Source organism: Adelges cooleyi, unplaced genomic scaffold (genome assembly GCF_023614345.1).
Source record: "Adelges cooleyi isolate 19-005CV unplaced genomic scaffold, UGA_ACOO_1.1 ACOO_flye_CR_arks_rails_tigmint_CR_PRNA_8, whole genome shotgun sequence".
Lineage (NCBI taxonomy): Eukaryota > Metazoa > Arthropoda > Insecta > Hemiptera > Adelgidae > Adelges > Adelges cooleyi.
Genome location: NW_026096513.1, coordinates 985,260 through 1,009,583, shown reverse-complemented (window position 1 = coordinate 1,009,583; position 24,324 = coordinate 985,260). Strand labels below are relative to the sequence as shown.

Below are 24,324 nucleotides of genomic sequence, written 5' to 3'. Positions count from 1 at the left end.
TTTTAAGATTTATTTGTAAAATCTTAATTTAAAAGTTAAACTGCGATGTCTAATTATTAGTTCAGTAATTAGGACTTTTTTTTGGTAGTTAATTTATTTTTCGGGCTATCCCAGCATCCTTGATAGCGGTTTAAATTTTATTGCTTAAACATTTTGTTGTTACCTTATCAGGTAAATCGCAAAAATTAAAAAAATCGCGCCATTCCTAATAAAAATTGGAAAAAGTGCTTTGGAAGTATCGCCCCGGATTTATATAATTACCTACCGCATGACTATTCGAAAAATTATCACCTAAACTGATGGGTCATATAATGTTTAACATTTTGATTGTTCAGTATTTTGCGGCAAATTACCAAGTTCGATTACAGGACAAAATAAAAGTAGTATAAATTTCGTACATAATATTTGTATTATGTATAGTAAAAGTATTTTTATCTTCAACATGATTTTTAAGATTAGGTTTTACATACTATGATTTATGGGTACTTCTGTTAATTCGAAACTTCGAATAACACGGCTTAAGTGACGAGTCTTGAAAAAGAACACTTGTCATTGCCGTTGAATATTTTTTATTCGCTTTATTCGGCAAAGGAAGTAATGTCGTTCGGCACGTTTTAGATATCTCATTTATGGTATCATTGATAACCTATACCGGAAAGGAGAAACATATTACACTTTAGCGGCAGCGTGAGCGGCGAGCCGCATGACATAGTACACGGGTATGCCAGCAATTTGTGTGAGCCAAACAAAATGGCTGCCGCTGTTATCGTGGCGGCCACGTACTTCTGTGGCTGAACAGAAACAGCCGCCATATTAGATAAATTGATAACACAAGTTACCGGCATACCTACTTCGTTTTCCATGGTAAGCCAAGTGTCCCACGAGAGTTGCTTTTCACACACATTCGGCATTATTAACATTTTGACTACTAAAATGGCGTCGTGTTTGTTTCATATATTTAATATTGTATCTGCGAAGCATTTTTGTTAATAGAACTGATTGTTTAAAAATAATATATCATTGCTTTTAATAACTCGATTGTTAACGTGTTCGATTTCCAAAAAGTTTTTCAATTTTTCCTATAATATTGTCGATGGAAAGGCCGTAAGTTAATGTTCGTGCAAACAACACTGTATACATACGCTGGCAATTCAGAGAACTGGTAAATTTTAATATTTTATTCCTTAAAATGTATTATAGGTAATTCGACGGGATATTAATTATATTATAGAGTTTATAGTTTACAACTATGTTGCAATTTGATAATTCATGTCATAATTTCCTCAGCAGTTGTTGTGCTCAATTATCAAGTACAAGCCATTAAGATGCCTAAAAGGACAAAAGAATCTAGATCATCAAATCGTCATTCCGGTAGTCATTTTTCTCCAAAGCGGTCTACCCGAGGTCCAGATTATCCTATGGGACCATCCCGAGCAACGTAAGTCAACATATTTTTATTATTTTATAACCAATCTTTATTTTTTCTACTTTTAGTAATCTAGAAATTAGGCGAAGGCATAAAATTTCAAGTAAATAATCTCATGCAAGTTTCAGTTTAGTTTATGACCGCTTGCATTTAAATTGCCTTTTTTGAAAAAAAGCGTTACATCTTAATCCAAAAATTCACCCGGGTCTTTCCGGTATTCTCTAGTTGCAAAAAAAAAAAATTAAAATATGCGAAATTTTCCCACACAATATTGAAAGGCATAAATATTGAAACATTTTTTTTAAAATTGTGTTTCTTATATTAATTTTTAAGTGTTAAAAGTTTCCTAATATATTCCTAATTTAAGTTTACCTCATTTAAATCTAACTTGTTCCTAATTCATATTTAAAAATGTATTTTACAAATTAAGATTTTTGTACCTATTGGTTTTAAAAGAGAATAGTACTTTTACTAAAAATAATTAGTGAACCCCAATTTTTTACCAACAACTATTGTTGTATTCGAGGCCTATTTTTTATAGTAAAAAAATAATAATTAGTAAATGATTCAGTGATCTATATCTAACAAACAAAATTCATAACATTGTAATTGTCATGGTGGATAAAAAATATTGCATTACTAGTAGTGCCTTTCATTTTTGTATTTTGGCTGACAATATATAAAAAACTACTTAGCTTAATTTTATTAATAACACATTTTTATTTAGTTTTCCGTTATTTATTTTGTTTTCTGATTTTTTTAGTAGGAGTGATAGCCACAATTCCGGAAGGATGTCACCTCATTCAATGAGTGGAGGTGTCAAACAAGCTAATGGAAGCCTAAGACATCAAATGTTAGTAAACGAGTATAAAGAAGTACACGGAAATTTGCATTGATCAAGATTTGTGAATATTAATTTTATCTATCATTTTTTTTGTAGGCATGCAGATAGTCCTATCCTTATAGAGGACGATGACGACTATAAGAATGTAGATTCATCCGTGTTTAGAGACAATGGCAGTAATTTGAAACCAGATATCGGGGAGAGTACACAAATTGTTAAACATTTTGTTGCGTCTGCTGACAGGTTTGTGACTGGTACTAAATATTTAGTGTTATAAATTTATGAAAACAAAAAAACCTTAAGAAATAATTGCACAAATTCAATGTCTGTGTTAGCCCTTCAGAAATGAAAAAAAAATATATCTAAAAATTGGGATGTTTTTGTAGAATTGGATTTATAAGTATGTTTGTCAAATAGATAAAATCGTCAGCCTAATTCGCAGGTGTTCCATCTTAAAGTAATGTGATTTTGGGATTATTTAGTTTATCTTTTAAAAGCATCCCAACTCTAGTCGAACAATTATTATCCATAAAATAAATTGGCTGTTTTTATCGTTACACTGTTTAAGTAATAAACATAGGCATTTTTTTCTTCCTTTCTAGAAGTAGACTGAATATAGTTCAATGGACACCTTTTTTTTTTTTAATTGATAGTAGTTTTAATGCTGAATACGAATGTGTAAAAATTGGTTGCCGGACGAATGTTTGGAGAAATAGACATTTGATTATTGCTGATATCGACATACGTGGCGCCAGTATTTGTAGTTTATGGAATTAAAATCATAATAGGTAAAGCATAATATTTCTATAACTATAATGCAATAAAAACCTGATCTGGAAAAGATATTATTTTGGAATCTTGCCGCAAGTATTGTCGCGTCGTTTTGCATTACGATCTTCAAATGTCTATAACTCCCAAACTAATTTCGTCCTGCAAAAATTGTTTGCAAATTTGTTATTAGCATTAAATGTACTATTGATTAAAAAATTTGTATTAATAGATTTGTTCCAATATATTTTTTACTTTACAGCAGACACCATGTAACTAGTGTTCCTGAGAAGCCTATGTTTAGAGGTCCTGAGACTGATGTGCTACATGATCTTGTAAAAGACAAGTTAAAAATTATTCGTGTTCAAATGATACGAGCTGATGTGCCCCAAAGTGATACATATCATAAATCATATACTATTGAAGATGATGCATCAAGAACAAAAGGTAGGTGCTCTAATATTATGACAACAAACATGAATTAATACTTGTGATCTAGGTATTATATAAATTAACAGTACAATAGTCTAAAATTGTATTAAGTATATTTTCGAAGAAAAAAATGGTATTTTTAAATTGATAAAAATTACATTTTTCTTACAGTCGAAATATTATTGGCATAAAAGATTGATATGGGAAACGTTTTCAAATATATATCTATTTTGATTTTCATGCATTGAACTGTTGAATTTAAATAAAATACTTATAACTTAAAAATTGTAAGGGCAAAATAATTGTTATATTCCTATTAGTTAATCTGACAGTATTCTATAATACACAAAAATATAATTATTGCAGAAGATATTATATTCGTTTTAGGTTTTAACAAATTGTAATTTTAGGTTTGTTACTATAGTACGTGTGTAAGTTATATAATTTGTATTTTAACTAATCAGAGTAATTCCAGCAAAATACAAATTATGTGTTCATATAATAATTGTACAAAAATTATGAGCTAATGATACTAAATGTCATCGACCTATTAAGTAAATAAAACCAAACAAATTTTATAATTTAGATATTGGATAAATTAAATTAAATAATCATTTTTATCAATTAAAAGTGAGCAGCGTGTCCGAGTTGGATGAACAAGTGTCATCTTAAATATGATCGTCCAGTTCAACTTTGTTACCAGAAGTGTCTCTCCGGGCATGTGCCTGTCAAAAATAAGGAATAGCTAGCCGACTACTTTCAAACAATGTTTGATCAATTTGGTTAGGTTTGCAGTCGGCTAAGGTATTGACTTACCCATTTTCAATCCCATCTGATGGAAATAAATGTCATTGAGGCGATGTCAATTGTGGAAACAAGATATTTAACTATCTTATATATTCTAACTTACATTTTTTTCTTTCAAATTTTAAATTAATATTTAACTAGTAACTTATATTTATATTAGTGTCTTTGTAGAGATTAGAGAAGAACAAATAAGACAGACCTATTTGTCAAGCAATTTAAATAATAAACATGCTTCTTATAGAGAGAATAATGTTTATAATAATTTTATTTTTGATATTAAATTATATTTTAATTAGTTTAACATTTTTTTTTTATATTTCTTTCAAAGTATTGATTATTTAAAGTTTCTGACCAATTAAGCTGCTGTTTGCTAATCAAAATAAAATAAATGTAGATGATTTTGGCAGAATGTGTTAACTATCATTCTCTTTTGTGTTTTTCATTTTAAAGAAGTGTATGAATTTTGTATTAAAATTATTTTTCTCAGCTGCTCAACTAATTACAAGTGGAAAGCAAATATTCATGAATATGATATCAACATAGATTGTCATATCTGTAACTATAAAATGATATATTTTATCTCTGAGATGACATCTTTTAAATATAAATTTTATTTAATATTATTAATTATCATACATTTTTTAATTTTAATTTTAATTTTCATTACTGTTTTTATATTATTTTTATTATTATTTATATTTTATGACGATACCAAGGGAGTTATTGGATTATTATACCAAGGCAGTATACCAACACAGATAAATGCTAATTTATTTATTTATTTTATATTATTTTTATTTTTTATTTTTTATTTTTATTTTTATTTATATATTTATTTTTTATTTTTTGTATTACTTAGTACTGTTTGGGATATTGCAGAAGAGAATTAATGGATTAAATGAAGAGAGTTGAATGATGTTTGATGTTACATGATGTTTGTGATATTCTAAGATTATCACAAAAACGGTAGGTATACTCAGCACTTTTTTATACTAACATACACCCTTCAAAATAGTACTAAAATCAAACTTTATTAATTTAAGAGTTATCAATGAAAATTATTTAAATTTTGTTTTTATGAATGTAAAAAAAATTCTACAATGTATCTTTAAACACAACTAACAACTCTACGTATTTTTTTAAAAATTTTAACATCGTCTCCTTTCTCAAAAAGCATAGTTTCATGTTTTGTCTTATTTTAGACTAGAGGTAAACAATCTATTTTGAACGTTTCTAACCCAGTAATATCTTTAAACATCTTTGTTTATCTAGTGTTCAACATGATATTTTATGTATTAACTTAAATAAATTACATTTTTAATAAACATTTTCAATACTCTAAATTAGTTTACGAATAAGTCAATACTCTCATTTAATTTACTAATCAAGATTTATTTTATTTTTTTAATTATGAACATACAATATTAAAACTTATTTTAATGGTGTGTGGAATTTTTATGCATTTTGTTCTATTTCTATTATATCTATTAATTTTCACTTTTACTCTTTACTCAATATATAACTTAAAATTAAACTATCGTGTTTGCAAGAACCTCTCATCCCAAGACGAAATCATATGGACTATCGGAAGCAAAAATTGATGACTGATTATTATGTTTAATTACCAAAAGTAATAACAAAGTGAGAACTGAGAACAATAATTACAGGAATAAAACTCATTATTGAATGGATTAAATAATTACTTTTGACAAATTAATTTATGGTATCTTTTATTACACACTGTTTTAATGTAAGAGAATACAATTATTAAAACAAGTATCTAATTGAATGGATTTTAATTAATTAGCTTTTGTTAACAAATTATCAGAATTAGGCCATAGATATACTTTTAAAAACATTGATGTGCTAATGAAATAGTGATAGTAAAAATATTTAAAGATATTCATCGATTGAGTACTTCTCGAACTTACACAAGCAGTTTTACTCATTGTCAATGGCAAGACAACATTTCTACTTCACAATATAATTTAAAATTAGTTCAAGAAAAGTTAACAAAATGAAGTCGACAGCTGTGGAACTGTTTTTTTACTTAAAACAAGAATATTGATGATTTATTGAAGAACAAGAAACTTTCTTTTAGAAAAATTATTTAAACTGGTTAAATATATTACAATTCTTTGAAGAAAACAAATTTTCTTAAGATAATTTTTTTAAATACAATTTTTTAATTTATTTATTAACGCTTAAATTTAAATAATAATTTAAATGGTATAAAGTTTTTTTTTTATAAATATTTATAACAAACATCTAAATAATGGTTTTTTTATTTATAACTTTTCGTATTTTAGTTAATAAAGTCAAGTGTTCAAAGTTTAAAATGAATTTAATGGTTACCTGCTGACATTGCTGCTGTTGCTGTTACTGACACTGTTGAAATTTGATGTTTTACATTTTTATTAAAACTTCTATATAATATTAATGAATACATTATTTAATATTTTTTAATTAAAGATTTACAACACTCTTTACTAACAATTAATTTTTTTAAATTAAATTATTTTTTAATAACATTTTTTTTGTTTGTTTAGAGTAAAGTTATAATAAATTGAAATACTTTACTGCTGGAATTATGCTAGGATTTAGAGTACAAATTATGGTATATTTAATAAATAGGTTTTTTTTGTTATTTTTATCAAGACATTTGGTGTTAACAGGACAAAGCTTTCCTTTTTTTACTGTACATTTATTTATATTTTGTTTTTGTGATGTTTATACAAATATATATAAATGTATATTTATATTTATAAATCAAAGGTGCGGATTTACTGGCAAGGTTGTATTGGTAATTTATGAACTCTTGTGTTGCCAGTCAAATATAATTATTTATTTTTAAATTCTCAAATAAATGTGTAATCAACATTACGTGAACAAATAAAACATGTACAAATATTCTAAAATATATTTTTTTTAAATCTATGACAAAGTATACTTTAATATTATACCTAGTATAATATGGTAATGGTCGTTCCAAATGAAATCTTAATTAAAATTTTTTATTACAATATACAATATTTAACAGTTTAAAAAAAAGGTTTTGTTTTGGTTTACAAAAAGGATTTTGATAAATAAACAAAATATAATTTTTGAATGCTATTAGAATATAGTGTCAATAGTCAGCAATAATGAAGATAATATAGTCAAAATATGCTAACACTGTTTAGGGTATTAAACTTCTATTTTTAAAAAAATATTAAATGTTAAATAGTTATTCCTTTTACCAGAACAAAATCATAAAGCTGTACAATTTTACAATTATAATTTATTTACAGTCAATTTATTATATCAGTTCAAAGAAAACACTTCTCTTTATTATTTTATTTGCTAATTTAGAGGGAAAAAAAGAGTACTACAATAGTAAAACTTGGTAATTAATTATTTAATTGTCAATAGAACTAGAAATTGCTGTATTTAATTGAGGAACCTATTATAATTATAGCTATCTTTCATAATTTTTTTTAAAGATCTTTAATTAATTTTGTCAAAATATGAAGTATATATATATATATATATTTATTATTTATATAATATTAAGACAAAGTTTAATATTTGGCTGGTACCAATGTATTTGGGAGTATACAATTTATTTAAAAACACAAATTTGATTAAAAATATATGTATAATAATTATTTCTATATATTAAAACTGCTGTACAAATTCTGAGGTAAGAAAAACCGCACCTTTGATACCTTTAATATTGTTGAACTCCCCAATGAATTATTTTTGGCATTGCAAAATCTTTTTGCTTTTGTTAATTTTGCTTGTCACTAACATATTTCTCTGTCTATTTTATGATTATTCTTAAACATGGAGAGCCAATTTCTTTAAATTTTTCATTAAGTGCTATTTTCTTAGCATTTTAGTTAAGCAAAATATATTTTCTTAGACGGGGATATTACAAAAATGATCAATTTTTTTCTCTTCTATTTTGTTGAATACATTCCTGCTTATTATTAGAAATCTTTGAGTTTTGATCAAATCAACTTCGATATCAATTAATAATAATTGACAAATTAAAAGAAATAGTTACTGCTTTAACTAAAGATATATTAAACAATTTAATTATTATACGTTATTCTTCGAAATACATAATTAGCGAGTTAAAATTATTGAAGCTATAAGCTTAGGATGGGATATGTCTTCCAAGTTCCATTAAATTTGCAATTATCATCTCTGCATTATGTACAAAAACAAGAAAACCAATTGCCTAAGCACATCTACGCTAATCTATGTCTAATAACTATAACTATTAGAGTATTTTTGTGAAAATAGGTGATAACCATCAGCACTATGATGACCGTCAAACACATTTTAATCCAACAACTTCACATTATGATCATGGTATGCAATCGATACATTTTTTTATACAATTTTATTGATAAAAAGTAAGTTGTCTATAACAATATTGTTTGATTGACATTAGACACAAAATATGGGTTAAGTCCTCATAGAGTATCACGTGATCGAAGTTTATCGCCTCGTAGAGGCAGTCGTCCGCCTTCTCCTCCATTGCCGTATTCTTCTAACATCGATCATTATGCGGAAACTAATACACATAGAGATTCAAGGTCTAAAAGATCTTCGGATCGAAATGTTCATGATCGTAATAGCAAAAAGTAAGATTTCAATCTTACAACAAAAGAGCTAATGAATAAATAATATTATGTTTTTCTACATTGTTATAGACATAATAAATTTGACGATTTTGCGTCTGGCCCTCCGCCAGAACCCAGATCACCTAGTAATTCACACTTCCGTTCATCTGATCATCCCAGACGTCGTTCTAAAGACAAATTGGTGCGTTATGACAATCGCCAAAGACATGGTGATAATTCATCACCTCCATATTTGGAAAATCGCTATCCACCATTCAGGAGTCCTTCTCCTAATAATCGTCCTTTTTCTCCTCCTAATGAACGCCCATCTAGAAGAGTGCCATTCTCACCTCCTCCTCCTCGTGAACTATCTCCTCCCTTGAATGACCAAACACCTGATGAACGTGCTAGGAGAAGACGTTCACCAGTTTCGAAACGTGATAGATCCAGAGAACGTAGACGACGCTCCTCTCCTAAAAGAAAAACTCCACCAACTGCCAGGTCACCAAGACGAAGAGGTTAGTCTTGTAATTAAGTTTTAACTTTCAATATTGTAAATCGTCAACTGGCCAAAAGCATACTACTGTTAAATTAAATTCAACATTTTTATTTTTCACCCACTAGGTACTTTCTTAATTAACAGATATCAATGCAACTAGAGGGACAACTATAAAATTTGTAGAATTGAATGCCTTAGATCAGTGGTTCCTAAACTTTTTTGTTTACGCATTCCTAAAAATTAAAATAAATAGTCACGTCTCCCATGAAAAAATAAATTACAAATACTCTTCGTACTAGTACGTTACTTTTTGAAATTATTGTTGATCTAAAAATATCAATATTTACCTCGCGCCTCCCAAGGGAGGCACGCCTCACAGTTTGGGAACCGATGCCTTAGATTATTAAATTTCCCCCGCTTATTTTTATTTATCTATTTAACAATTGATGTTGGTTGGAAGGAAATCTAAAAAAATTGTTTTGTTTTGCTTCTGTGTTTATAGATGTTTTTAATACCTTTTTTTTCCAAATAATAACATAACAATCCAAAATATATTTTCTTGATTATAAAAATGTCAAAGATTACATATTCTGAAAATAGTAGATACAAGTTTGTAGTTAATGTATTAAAAAAAATCCCAGCGAAATTTGTTCAACGTTTTTTTTGTTTGTAATATTCTTAGAAATATTACGAAGCCCTTATTAAGCAATTGGGTAATAGTAGGCTGTAGCATGAAGTATTATATGGATTTATATAAATAATAATAATAATAATAACAACAACAAACTCTAACACTTCAATTTGTTTTATTTTTTTTTTTATATATAAAGAAATTGACCATCGTAGAAAACGTTCGACATCTAGGAATCGCGAAAGGAAAAGAGAGGGTCGAGAGAGGAGACGACGATCTCGTTCAAAATCAAATTCCCCACAACAAGTAACATTTTTACTATTAACATAATCGTTAATCAATAATACAAATGTACTAAATTTTTTCTTAGGATCAAGAAGATTATAGTCCTTCTCAAAACCAGCCTGTATATCCTGCACCACCACATGGAGTTCGCTTGCCACCACCAAGACCATATCTAGGACCAATGATGATGCCATTAAGACCACCGCCACCTTATCCCCCTCCAATGGGTGCTTGGAGGACTCCGAGACCACCCATGCAAGGTCCACCACCACCTGGTGGCGCCTGGCCATATCCACGTAAGATTTAGAAAATAATACTTAACTATAAATTTAGTATCTTGGAAAATACCCTAAGTATTTTTTTCAATTTGTTATTGTTTCAATTTAAGTTATTCTGTTATTTGTAACCATATATTTTCTTAATTTCCTTTACTTTCTAGCATAACACAATTTCAGAATTTTATAAAGGGTCTAAACAAATTATAGATATTTTTTTTTACATACCAACAGGCGCGCTTTTGTAAATAATAAAACAGCTCTGTACTTATCAATATTCTTTACTTAGATTGTTATCTTTGTGTGTATACATTGTTTTTATTAGTTTTATTTTATTACAGCCTAATACTAAATTAAGGTGTAAGGTAAATGCATTAATATTTTATTTAAATTAATCAAATGTACCTTTAAATTATACAACGTACGACTACTCATATTATCACAAATTGCGCGCCTGCTGGAAGGTTAAGAAGGAATAACAATTTAACAAACAGCAGCAATGTATAGACACTTACATTAATAAGTTGCCAGTTTTTTTTATTTGACTGACTGATAAACTTGGTTTAATACAAATTGTACAGAAATCCCCTCGTAGACAAACGTTTTGTGTACTGAACTAGTTTTATACAATGGACTACAAAATGAGTATAGATATAATGTCTTAAGTATATAAGTCCCCCTTGTTCGTTCTGACATCAATGTAGATAGTACCTATGTAATTATTATGTAAATAAATTAATGTATGCCATAATTTCAATAAGTTAGATAACTATACGTGATTGCATGTGTTTTTAATAGTTTCTAATGTTGTTTTTACAGGTCCCAGGCCATTTTACTTCCCCTATTAATTGGAGTGAGTTTGCTTAATATATCATGATAAAAATATTACTATTTTAATTATATTTATATATTAATTATAGTTTTACAAATGAGTTTTAATTTATGTTATTGATATTATTGGAGACTTTGCAAAGATAACAATATTAAATTGTCAAATTAAGTTTTTTTTATAAAACTTCATAATAATACTTTATACATACAATTATAATAATGTAATATTAACAATTATAATGAATCAATACATAATGATACGGCACAGTGGTTTTAATATGTTAATTGCCATTAATTATTATACATTAATGATGATTCCAGATGGTACCTGTTTTAGATTTAATTCCTGAAGACCATATTTATTTTTCGACAATGTATTGTTGTTTCTCAAAATGTGTTCTAAGCGAATAAAATCTGAGAGTGCCGAATTCTTCCAAGCCTTTCTACTAGCGACCTTATTCTACACTGTTGTTTATACTGATTACATTTATTTTTTAAAGTAGTCTGTTTTGCTAATATCATTTTAAACCTGGCAAAACACAAGACTAGGCATTACGTAAGAAGTTTATTTTTTACTTTTAATAACTTTCGACATGTCATTTATTTAAGGTGTGCTAACTTAACAAGTTCTTTTTTAATTCATAAAAAGTACATGCCTATACTCAAATTAAAAAAGTTAAAAACATCAAAAATTAAATTTTTAACAAAAAAAAATTTAAGAAAATAAATTTAATAACTTTTTAGTGTATAGCCAGTGATGTGAATCGTGATTGGGTCTACTAGTAACTTTTTATTAATTAATATATTTTTTTCATTATTAAGTATATAAATTAATATTTCCTTTTTTATCTAAATGTATAATTTATTTTGATTTAGCTTTTATTTATTAATTTGTTTTATATATTTTTCATTATTGCCTAACTAACTACAGATGGCTTTTTGTTAAGTACCAGAATGAGAACTCATTTATGTATACTATACAAACATTAATAAAAATTACAAATTAATTTCAATGACAAACTGTTAACTAAATTTTTTTATTTCTTAAAATAGTAACTCAAAAAAATCTGAAAAAAGTAATTTTTTAATAAACTCAAAATAAAAATTATCATGTCAAGATTGAAAAAAAAACTGGAAAATATACGCAACATATAATTTATACTTTGCCAATAATGTTATCTAAAATAAAGAGAAATTGGCTACAAACAATAATAATAGCCTTGTATGAAAAATATTATTTGTCTTTCTAAAATTAATTCAACTTCGAAGAAACAATACAAAATCTGTTATGAGATAAAATTGTTGGCAATATCTCCAACGAAGAAAATTTTTCTTTACATGTTAAGGTAAGCTTGGCTTATTGTTTATGAACAGTTATATAAATTGCAATCAATAAAGACGTACATACTTCTTGGTGATCTACTTCCTGAAATAGTAATAAAAGTTGAAGATTCTGTGTGAACAAAATAATTTTTATTGTGATTCACATTCAAAAAATAACTAAACCTCAAATTTACAAGCTTGTAAAATTATATAAACGACTCTGTTACGTAGTCGGCAATGAACGACAGCTTCTTTTCATTTTAATACATATAATTTGTGTTTATAAAATATAATAAGTGGTGAAAAAATGTAATTATTATTTTTTAATTCTAATTTGATTTTGTGACATTTACAAGTAAAATTACCGTTGTATAATATTTACAGGTAATTTGTTGTAAAATGGATAGTATGTGTTAAACTATTAGTAAATTTTTTCTAGTTAAAAAATTGTTTACTATTTATAAAATTTGCAATTACAAAAAAAAAATGTATTTTCATGTAATAAATTAATTGAATTTTGTTATTTGGAAATAAAATGCCTGTTTCTACTTTCTATACAACTCAACTACTTGTCACATGATAAGGTATAATAAAACAAAATGTTTGAGTTCTATATAATAAATGTATTTATTTTCTTTATCATTATTACTTATGAAATATTATTATTCAAACTGAAAATAAGAAATTAAAAAGGAATTGTCTTCATATAGTGTAATTACAAATTTTCTCAGCAATTTTTATAGTGAAACACGAGACCACAAACTTGGTAAGTATTTTTATAGAACTGTAAAAGGTAAATATAACAAGTATAGGGAATAAAAAAAAACATGAGGCCAACATAAAAAAACAGTCACTCACTATTTTTCCTAATTACTATTTACTGTCATTATTTTGTTAAACTTAAAAACAGTTGTAAATTACATTTTAAATTTTATGGTTTTTTATTATGTATTTATTTTAATAACAATTTATTTGATTTCAAGATGAAATTGCAATGCATTTAACTATTGTTATGTGACCTCAAATTTTTAGCTCTTCTTAGAAAAAAAAATTTACTGTAGTAAGCCTAACCCAATTGAAGAAATGCTTGTTATTTTGTGTGACAAGTCCAAAGAAAAAAAAATCAACTTTTAAAAATAAATGTGATATATTACAACGTGATTTGATCAACTAAAAAAAAAAAATATGTTTAAATTAATTGTAGTGTGCTAAAAAATGACTAAAAGTATGATAGGAATAGTAAAAATATGATGTTACAACAAAAATTTGCTCAATTTTTATTCTAAAACAATATTAAATGTATCGATTTACCTATCGCTATAATCATAAGAACAATCTGTTAAAACCATTAAAAAATGTATATTATCATCACTTCCATCATACTTTTAGCTTAAACACCATTTTTTGTTTTTAATAAAAGTTAAGTTACAGCCATTTCAAACGGATCTGGAGAGAATAAGTCTAGATTTTCAGATCGTATCCACATAAAGATGGTAAGCAATCCCAAAAAAAAAGTGGATGTTTCATGAAAAAAATATATATTATAATATATATCAATTAAAATATGACTACTTATACAAAGAATATTTTACAAAAGTATATATTTATTAACTTTGAATAAAAAGTAACTGACCTAAAAATCGGAAATGTTCATTTTTACCAATTTATTTTAATTACTTAAAAAAAATATATTAATTTTAACGTGTTTAAGCTTTTTTGAATAGAAATATTATGTGGATAGTTCTCAAATGTATCCTCAAAAAAAAATCTTTATAATATATTATTGTAGCAGCTGCCTATATAAATATCTTGGAATATTTCAATGACATTAGAATAACATCATTCATAATATTAATTTAAACTTTTTGTATTAATAATATTTAAAGTCCCATAGTATTAACTTAGTGTATCTAATATTCTAATATAAATGTAAATATATATTTATGTTATTACACTTGTTGAAAATATAAACTATTATTATTTTTTTTTAACTCTGAAGTTGTACATTTATTTAATAATCAAACCTTCTGAAAGAATAATGATCCAAAAAATGTGTGGTATTATTTAAGTGTGTATCAATACAATACAATACAATAGGATATATTTTAGAAGTTATAGTTTAAATGTATAAGTCAATAACTATTAACGATTGATTGATACATGCTGTTCTGAGTTGACGTAAAATAATGATTATTGTTTATTTCCATTGCAATTAGTCATGTACAACGACCAAGTACTGTTATTATTACAATTAGTACATTACAATTATTTTTAACCAATAAATATAAAACAACGGTAGTCCCGATTTTTTTTTTGTTAAAAAAAAATCAGTTACTTTAAGTAAGAAAGTAGGGAAAAGGACCTTAATTCCGTTTGTGTAACCTAAATCAAATTGACTTTGACATAAAATGTATTTATTTTATAAGTAATATATTAAATAAGTAGGCAGTAAATATAAAATGTATAACATAATGAAAAACAAAAAAAAATTCTAGTATATCTACATTTTGTTTGATCCCTAATAATATTATATAGTAAAACTAAAATTGGTACACAACTTTACAAACCAAAAAAAAATCAAATCAAAACACACAATAGTTTATACAACACCATTTTAGTTTTACATGGATTTTACTTTCAATTGTTTCATTCTTGGTGCTTTTTTTTTTTGCTGCCGTTTCATTTCTTTCTCCTCCCATTTTCGCTGTTTTTCTGGGTCTTCCTAATTGTGACAAAAAAAAATTACTTAATTACAGCAACAGTACTGACAATCAGACTTTATATAATTCTTACTTTTAAAATTCTCTCTTTTTCTTGTCTTCTCTTCTCTTCTTTTCTCGCTGCAGCGGCCTCGGCTCGGGCTGCATGAGTCGTTTTTAAAAATGCTTCTTCTACGCGTAGTCTGTTTTTCTCAGCTTTACTTTTAGCCTTAGAAAATGTAATAAATGTACACGTTGCACATAAAATTTTGATTAAAATTTTTTTTTTTTAATTTTGTCACCTCTTTACTAATTCTCAGTCGCTTTACACGTTCCATACACTGGAATACAAAAGACAGCAATGGATACACGGCACCGATTGCTTCTTGTGGATCCGCGTATTTATCAGTCGGAATAACGAATGTGAAATTTAACACTTTCTTTACAGGCGGTAACTTTGTTGGTACTGCGGCCTCACTACATAATATCATTACAAATTGTAAAATATTCAAATAGAATGTACTTATAATTTTACTCACTCCTGAAGTTTAAGTCCCGAGTATCTATCGGAAAAGTGCAAGTAGTCAAAAACATCAGAGTACTTGTTTAAATAGTTAACAGTCTTAGGATCTAATAGGGTAGTAGCCACTTCTCCTAATTCACTATGAACACTAAATCCATCAGTCAAGCCGTAATTGGCACCAGGTTTACGTTCTGGACAAAATACACTCTGCAAAATACATATATATTTTTAATATTTGTTTTCAAAACTTTTATTGTCTGACAATAAACAAAAGTCAACCTACAAGGTCAGCCATTTCTTTTGAAAATCGGGTGGCCGTCTTCTTAGATGCCACACAAAATACAAAGGTATCCATATCTTCTTTGTTCATATCAACTTTGATGTGCACTTCATCACGAGCTGGTCGTAATAACTGACAAAACATTGAGGCCAAGTCTTGTCTCTGATTTTGGTTAAAAAAGTATTATGAAATATAATATTAACATGTACAAGCATAGAACTAGGAATGAATACATAAGACTGTGTAGTTAGGAAGTTTCGGCAAAAAAAAAGGGTTATGCAAATAAGTCTATACTCTGCCCAGGGAGAGAATGTGTCTTCGCAGATACCAAACACCATTCCCAGCTGTGCAGGCGCATATGAAATTAACATATTTTGGCTTTTGTGTAGGTGCATTTACTTACTGGACAGAATATAGATGATATAAGCATGTTGAAACCAAAGAAGTATTTAGACTAAATAATGGCGAGGGAGGGAATATAAAAGGATGTTAGATTCACTCAGTTGAGGAGTAATAGAAAATTAAATTAGAATATCTTCTGGAACAAGAAAGAACTTTAAAATTAACTATGACATCTTAAATAGGTACCTTAATAAATTTTAGTTCGACAAGCATTCCCTCGCAGCATGTGCGACCACTACACCATAATGTATAAAAATTCTCAGTTTCTTTGATTAGGCCACTATTTTCGACTTCAATCTTGCCATCATCACCTAAATTTAAAACCAAATTACTACTGAATGTCACGAATTCAACTCGAAAATATTATCAATTGTAAATTGATATAATTACTGTTGTATAAAAAATATATATATTATGTTAAACAAAAGAAATGTGTCGGGCGATATAAAAAAATAGGATATTAATCATTTTATACAAGTATTAAAACATTAAAACCTGTCATGAGTAGAGAAAATTCAAGAGGTAATTTCTAAAAATAAATACAAATTTAAAAAAAAATAGAAGAACCTGAAGAGTGGTTCAGAAGAAGCTCACAAGTCTGTCATTATTTAAATATTTATAATATTTTATAAATAATACACTTACCAACTAATGAAAAATTATCTTCCAACAATGACTTGTGAGTTTTCAACCAAATGTCAGCCAAACGAGCATTTTGAGATTTGCCGTAGAAGAAATTAACAAAATATCCAATGATGCCCAATACTAGTATAATTTCCATTATGTAATGGGACCAGTTAGCATGGAAAGGTACAGGTACAGAAGCAATAGTGATTTTTGGATCTTTATCAATAACACGTATCCGTTCTGTGTTGAATCCCTCAAATTCTTCTTCATCGTTAAAATGTTCAAATTCATCATCGTCCTGTAGAATTTCAACAAATTAGATTAATATTACAATGTACATATAAAAATGTTTATAACAACTTGGGAAAATTTAATTTTAATTTACTTCAACGGTAATCGTAACATCGGGTTCGACTTTGTCTGCTACTGAAAACGTAGCATCCTTGAGAATCCTGTCTCTATTAATGCCAGCCGAATCTTCAAATTCTCCAAACTCGTCGTCGTCTTCGACTTCAATATCAATTTTACAATTCGAATAACTTATTAACACACACAAAAATATGACTAGATAATACTTCATTTTCGATTTAATATTATACTGGTAAAATGTAATGAAACTAATTATAATTAATATTACAATTTGATAAATATATATAGGATCTTAATTTTTATTTTTAATACATTCCAGTTTGCATTGATATTCGCTGTAAGGTGTTGCCCATGATAGAAGAACTTGTTCTTTTATCATAGTGTTGCGGTTGATTTGTACTAATTAATGATTTATCAATCCATGATTCGTGCTGCGTGTAGCTTCTATCTCATTCATTATCACAGTTGTTATCGTTAAAAAAATATCTCATGGAAAATAAAAGTAAATGCATATAAATCGCATAGACCGGTTTTAAAATTTTTTTTTTCGATATTCAATAAAAAATGTAGGCTAAATTATGGTGATATTATATTGTTAATTGTAATAAGCATGGACAAATATTTGTTTGTTAATAAATGTTTAATTTAGGATTTTCATTAAATAAATGTGTTTATTTTATTTAAAACTATAGTAAATAAATTACTTTAGTACCAGGGTTTTCTAGAATCGGTACCTGTTTAAATCCGATTTTTATATTTTTATTTAAATTTAAATATTTGTCCGGAACTTTTAGTAATAAATAACAAAAAATTAAAACTTTATTTGTAAAACAGTCAAAATTTGATATTTTTTTAGTATCAATTATATTTATATAATTTATATCGATTAATTTTTTAATAAAAATTAATTATTTTACTCTACTAACAAATAAGCTTTCTGAGGTCTGTCTGACTAAAGTACCTTTTATCTATTTATTTTAAGGAGTAAAATGTAGGCAAACTTTTTATTGATCTTAATACCAATGCCGGCAACATTATTAAGGGGCTAACGACAGACAAAATTTGTCAAACATGCTACGTGCTAAGAAGCTTTAGAATTGTTAATAATTATGTGTTCGAATGATTTTAAAGTTTAAACTAATATTTTTTTATGAATTACGACGGTTGATTATATAAAAAATACTTTACAGGAAAAGATATCCTGATTTAAGAGGGGGAGGGAGGGGTAAGTATGACCTTTGTTCTTTGTATAGATATACTTTTACTGCTTTAACTATCCGACTTCGTCCGAGATCAAATATTTAGATTCACTATAAACACATAGAAAACCCATCGTTGTAAAACCATAATTTAATTTAGAAAATAATCAGTAGTATAAAAACCGCGTATAATACTTTAGCCTAAATATCGAATTGTATGTGTTTGGTATACACGCATAAAACTAGACAAATGAGAGCTAAGTGGACGGACAGTTTGCAGAATAGAATGAAGGGAAAGGTGGATCTAGTCTGACGAGAAGTAACCGTGTTTAACCGCCTGCTAGATTAAATATGATATGCAGCCCTAAGGCGAAGGTAAGGTCTTTAAGGGTATATGAAATAAAAAAACAGAAATCGCTGTTTGGCAATTTTAAGCGTTGCAAAATCAAATACAGAGAAGGTATTCAAATCTTCGAGGAACACTTGTGAATTGTGCTCTTCATAGACGCAGTTTGTGGGGGGTTTGGATGTGGATGGCTGTTATTTATAAATAAAGACATGGATGAATGGCAGTTAGAGAATGGGGGTTAAATGATATGACTGGGGTGCTATGTGACCACAAAAAATAAACTCTGTACTCTGTAATCAGTGTCCTGGTTATTAAATTTGAAAAATAATTCGATGTAGCTCATTTGAAAAAAATTGTTTAAACAAGTGAAAAATAACACAACCATTGTTTTTTTTTTTCACTGATCTCGCGACACCGAAGGCTAAACGACACTTGTAGTCTTGGAATATCGCGAAAAAATGTTTGCACTGTGCACAGGAATCAAAGTGTTCCTACCCCAGCAACAAAAACAAATTATATAAGCAATAAAATATGTAAGTTTTGGCCAGGAATTGTCCCATATTATTTGCCGCGTTTTTTTTTTGTTTTGAATTTTATTGCAAATTGATATCCTACATTATGAGACGTAGGCTTAAAAGTTAAAAAAATCGATAAAAATCATTTTAAAGGCCAAAATTTGTTTAAAATGTATTTCAATTTATTTTCTGTTAGGTAAGGTTACTAATAGGCAATACCGCGTTAACAATAGAATACAATTATTTTTCAGATACCGGTTGACTAATAAAGAAATAAAATCCTACGACTACGGACTGCAGACAGCCATTCTAAACTTCTGGTAAGCTTTAGTTTTAATAATTTAATCTATCATAAACCTCAAAGCATTCTACCAGGCACTAGCCATTCGTGTCTGTAGTCGTTATCGTTTATAGCATTTTATAATCAACTTGGATCAAACTCAAATTGAGAAGGATTTAGGAACAACACAATATTTGGAAATTTTCCAAATAATAAATTATAAAATTTGTTTTTTTTAACAGCTAGCCGACCGGCCGTTAACGGAATTATTTTAAAATGTGTAACAAACAAAATCCATGCCTCTATAATGCTTATAAATGCGTCTAAATCCTCTTTAATTTAAAGATTAATGCCATTGTTAGTTATACATTTTATTAATAAATATGAGCTCCATAACGTTGGTATAAATCATTGGCCATTGCGAGAAAAACTACTCATTTTATTTTTATTAATCCATATAAAAAAATGTCATACACGATCACAGTAAAATTGTATGATTATTGATTATTAATATTATGAAAGTTATTATTATTTGTCTGTATACTAAAATGTAAAGTAGGTACTAGGTTTTAGCGCAAACACAATGTATGTTTTTGTTCTTGAGCATCGTCACATAATGTATGTATAGATAATAGCTTTGGACATTTCATATTGGTTAAGAAGATGTTATACGAGTACTTCTTATTTTCTAGCGTTAAAGCATACCTACATTTTATTTGATCTGTGTAAGAGCAAAACTACTTATAACAAAAATGAAAGGTTCCACGATTTTGGAGACAATAACATATCCTATTTTTCATAAACCTAATATTTAACATTTAAATTAAATTTTTTAAAATAACTATAACTTATTTGTACGTTATTATATTTAAAATCGGATATGACATTGTATGTGACATTTTTTGTTATCTTTTGATTTTGTAATGGGTATTTTTGCTCAAAAACCTCTATGGACCGATTAAAACGCATTCTGCGTAGCTATATGTAGATGATTTTCTTTTTAAATCACTGCCAAGGATACTGTGATAGTCCGAAAAAAAATTAACTACCAAAAAAAATAGTCCTAATTACAGAACTAATAACTAAACGTCACAGATAAACCTTTAAATTAAGACTTTCAAAAGATTGCCTATACTCAACTCCTTAAAAAATAGAACCGCCGAGTAACATTATATATATATATATATATTTATGTGTTGGTATGTACTGATAAACAATACTTTTTTTGTGTATCACGAATAGCGATATACTTGAGTAAACTTGATAGCAATAAGTACATTATTGTGAGCAATAATTTTACATTATTGATGATTATTGGGTATTATCTCTTTAATATGCGCGAAGACAAGGCCGGCGACGATACATTAATAATTTAATAACAATAGTTCATTATGGTTACATTAGTTCAACGAGCAATTTGATTGAAACGTGTTCAATTAAAAATGTTGACAAAACTTTCTCTCAACAGATTATATTTTATGCTCGGTCGGTTTTATGTGTGAAGTTTATTTTTTTTTAATAGATTTTATTTATATTAGACATAAAAATTGTCGTTAATCTAATATAATCAAAAATTTCAGGGCGATGGTTTCTTTTTGTTTTTCTGATTAATTGCCGTCGTTTGGACGTTAATGTCTGTTTCACTCCAACCAAAAGCTGTTTTGATGATTATAAATTATAATAATTCTTTCTCGTCAATCTAATAATATATTAATTATTATATTAGCTTCGGTACGGAGCTGAGAAGATATAGTTTTTATCTTTTATTTTTTTTTATCTAAATAATAATTAAACGATATTTTTCTTGTACAATTACCAATAAGTGATCAAATTGAGAAACGAAACTAAAACTCTCCACGTGGAAATCATCTCTAATAAATGAAGAATATATATTCTTCATGTTATATATAATTTCTAACAAAGATTTTCCGAATTTTCCACGCACCCTCAGGCACATAGGACATGACAAAAAAAAACACCCATAATTGCAAAATCAATACTTTCTCAGTTTCACATCTAAACTACAAAAAAAAAATGGTTTTACACCCATAATATATTCTTGTGGTGGGGACTTCCGACTTGGGCCTCATTTTTGTTATAATATATTTTTGATTTAATAATATATTAATTATTATATTAGCTTCGATACGGAGCTGAAAAAATATTGTTTTTATCTTTTATTTTTTTTCTATCTAAATAATTAATAAACGATATTTCCTAATTTCTGCAAGCCTATAGATCAGAAATCATACCTAAAAGGTTCTATAGCAGACCAAAAATGTATAAAGTTTACCGTTTCCCTTTCAAAATCAGGAAAAACCAAAAATACATAGATTACATAGAAGAATTACATATTTGTCAACTTAAAACTACGGCACGTTGTAAGGTTTTTAAAAATAATAAAATTTGTATGTAATATTTTTTAGATATAGATTTATTCTATCAATATACAGTGTGATTCACCCTGTACATTGACAAACCAAAAAAATATAACAAAACCCTTTCTCCTAAACACTTTTTCTCTTATTTCGCAATTTTTAATACAATTTTAACGACTTAAGATCTGAAAATTAGACAAATGTTAGATCTTAGCCCTGAAGTGGGCTATAGCATTCACAGTTTTCTCAAAAATCTGTAGTAATACTTTTAATTTTATATTAAGTAAATTTCTAGATTGCTATGTGTCGCGTGTGATTGAATCAGCAGTCAACAATATTATCCGAAAAATATTTTCATTAAATTGTTGATTACGATTTATAGGCAACAACGGCAAAACATTATTTATAGACAGGCGAATGACGATCAATTCTCATTGTATCCATCGGTATACTCAAAATATAATTTTAAGCACTGTATTGTCATTTATTACAATGTATTTTTAACTATATTTATATTTCTGCCAAGTACCACCTAGTATCTACAGATTCGCATCAATTTAATTAAATTGATTATTTGAAAGATATTCTTTACTTTCAGTTATAATAATTTCTGTAGTCTTGTGATCCCCGCCCTTAATATGCCCTGAACCTAATGCACTGGCTTTTTATCGTTTTGTTTCATTTTTTTTTTTGTGGGCTTTAATTCTGCTAATTTTAGTTACATTTTATTGCTATTTCGCCTTGCCTTGATACATGATATCAGATATGCTTAAGTACATTTACACGGATATCATGATATGTTACCAAATTTTTAATTGTTTGCCCGCCTTTACTTGATTTTATAATTTCCATGTATTTTTTTTTCTTAGATTTTTCCATTAAAGAAACATAAACACCATAAAAACATATATATATAATTAAGTTCTATTTGTGGTCTGCCTAGATAACAGGTGTAATGAATGATAATTATAGTTGGCTGCTGTCTGTTTTATAATAGTAGTCATGCGTGTATGTTTTACTAGGTGTTTATGTTTTTATAATAGACAAATCTACGACAAGAATACATGCATACTATATTTATATATACGATGCACAGTGTACACCATTGACACCATTGCCAGTTCAAGTGTATAGGAGACAAATTTAGGCAGTTTATAATTTATGTCAAGAAAAATGCAAGTAGCTCAAATGAGAAATTTGCTTACACATGTTCTATGTGTAAACAAAATTCTCATTGTTTATGCTGATTACACAATTATCACGAGTAACCTAACTTAACCGTTCAATGTATTATTTTAAATATTTTTATTTGTTGTGTTCTATCAATCATACAGCAAGAACACACAATCCACAAAGCTCGCAAAGCTTTAGTTTCAAGTCAGTGGACTTGAAAAGAAAGAAAGAATTGACTAAAGAAAGTCAATTTCAAGGCGGTTTTATAACCGAGTATAAACAGTCCCCTAGCACAAGCTAACAGTGTTGGCCAACTTGTATAATTGCGGTGCCAGGGACGATCATTTACCCAAGCCCAGGCTCCAATACACAATAGCAAAGTATAAACATTTAAAATTTATAAAATCAATGTTCTGGTCGTGGATGATTTTAGTAAATAGTTTTTCGAAGGATCTTGCCTATACTCTAATCTCTGAGTAAAGGTGGGTGACTATGCTGTGTGCATTCTCCAATAATTATCCACCTGGTCGAGAAGTGGAATTTGGAAATGAATCGAGTTGTTTCAGATCAATCTTTAAGAAGAATGTTGTGAACATCGACCAACGTCTCTTCAAATGGCTAAAACCAAGCCCGATTAGTAGGGGCTGGTTTTGATTCGGTATTTATATTATATTTTATAAAAAAAAGTTACTGCGACAAATTTGTTCTCAGCTATCCCGGTAAACACGCTCTACCTACTGTAGTTTTTGTCGTAAAGCCTTGAACGACCCGGTGATTGGGAGCCGATAGGTCAAAG

At 27.7% G+C, this 24,324-nt stretch overlaps 2 protein-coding genes across 4 annotated transcripts; one reads left to right on the top strand and one right to left on the bottom strand.

The window, feature by feature from the left end:
* Window positions 1–908: 908 nt before the first annotated feature.
* Window positions 909–12,422, top strand: LOC126845699 (serine/arginine repetitive matrix protein 1-like). Of its 3 annotated transcripts, XM_050584531.1 has the most exons (12): window positions 909–1,162; window positions 1,288–1,438; window positions 2,190–2,279; window positions 2,367–2,513; window positions 3,301–3,485; window positions 8,568–8,636; window positions 8,719–8,911; window positions 8,981–9,408; window positions 10,220–10,326; window positions 10,391–10,601; window positions 11,400–11,433; window positions 11,733–12,422. In XM_050584531.1, exons 2-11 carry the CDS (start codon window positions 1,326–1,328, stop codon window positions 11,426–11,428), a joined length of 1,572 nt encoding a protein of 523 aa, XP_050440488.1. In that variant the 5' UTR covers window positions 909–1,162; window positions 1,288–1,325; the 3' UTR covers window positions 11,429–11,433; window positions 11,733–12,422. The 3 variants fall into 3 exon arrangements, with proteins under 3 accessions (XP_050440488.1, XP_050440487.1, XP_050440486.1); XM_050584530.1 differs by lacking the exon at window positions 11,733–12,422 and having other exon boundaries at window positions 1,291–1,438; window positions 11,400–11,669; XM_050584529.1 differs by lacking the exon at window positions 11,733–12,422 and having other exon boundaries at window positions 11,400–11,669.
* Window positions 12,423–15,131: 2,709 nt separating this feature from the next.
* LOC126845641 (PAT complex subunit CCDC47) lies at window positions 15,132–18,017 on the bottom strand. Its single transcript, XM_050584423.1, has 8 exons — window positions 17,651–18,017; window positions 17,284–17,563; window positions 16,825–16,949; window positions 16,240–16,398; window positions 15,973–16,163; window positions 15,736–15,910; window positions 15,528–15,662; window positions 15,132–15,456 (listed from the first exon to the last, which is right to left on the bottom strand). The coding sequence occupies exons 1-8, from the start codon at window positions 17,843–17,845 to the stop codon at window positions 15,355–15,357; spliced, it is 1,362 nt and encodes a 453-aa protein (XP_050440380.1). The 5' UTR covers window positions 17,846–18,017; the 3' UTR covers window positions 15,132–15,354.
* Between the last annotated feature and the right edge of the window lie 6,307 nt (window positions 18,018–24,324).

Bases quoted from the DNA above. Each gene is read 5' to 3' on its own strand.
- LOC126845699 (XM_050584531.1), top strand. From the start codon at position 1,326: ATGCCTAAAAGGACAAAAGAATCTAGATCATCAAATCGTCATTCCGGT. The intron at 9,409-10,219 runs GTTAGTCTTGTA...TTATATATAAAG, and splicing joins CAGGTCACCAAGACGAAGAG to AAATTGACCATCGTAGAAAA. The intron at 10,327-10,390 runs GTAACATTTTTA...ATTTTTTCTTAG, and splicing joins AATCAAATTCCCCACAACAA to GATCAAGAAGATTATAGTCC.
- LOC126845641 (XM_050584423.1), bottom strand. From the start codon at position 17,845: ATGAAGTATTATCTAGTCATATTTTTGTGTGTGTTAATAAGTTATTCG. The intron at 16,950-17,283 runs GTAAGTGTATTA...TTTTAAATTTAG, and splicing joins AGATAATTTTTCATTAGTTG to GTGATGATGGCAAGATTGAA. The intron at 15,911-15,972 runs GTGAGTAAAATT...GATATTATGTAG, and splicing joins TCGGGACTTAAACTTCAGGA to TGAGGCCGCAGTACCAACAA.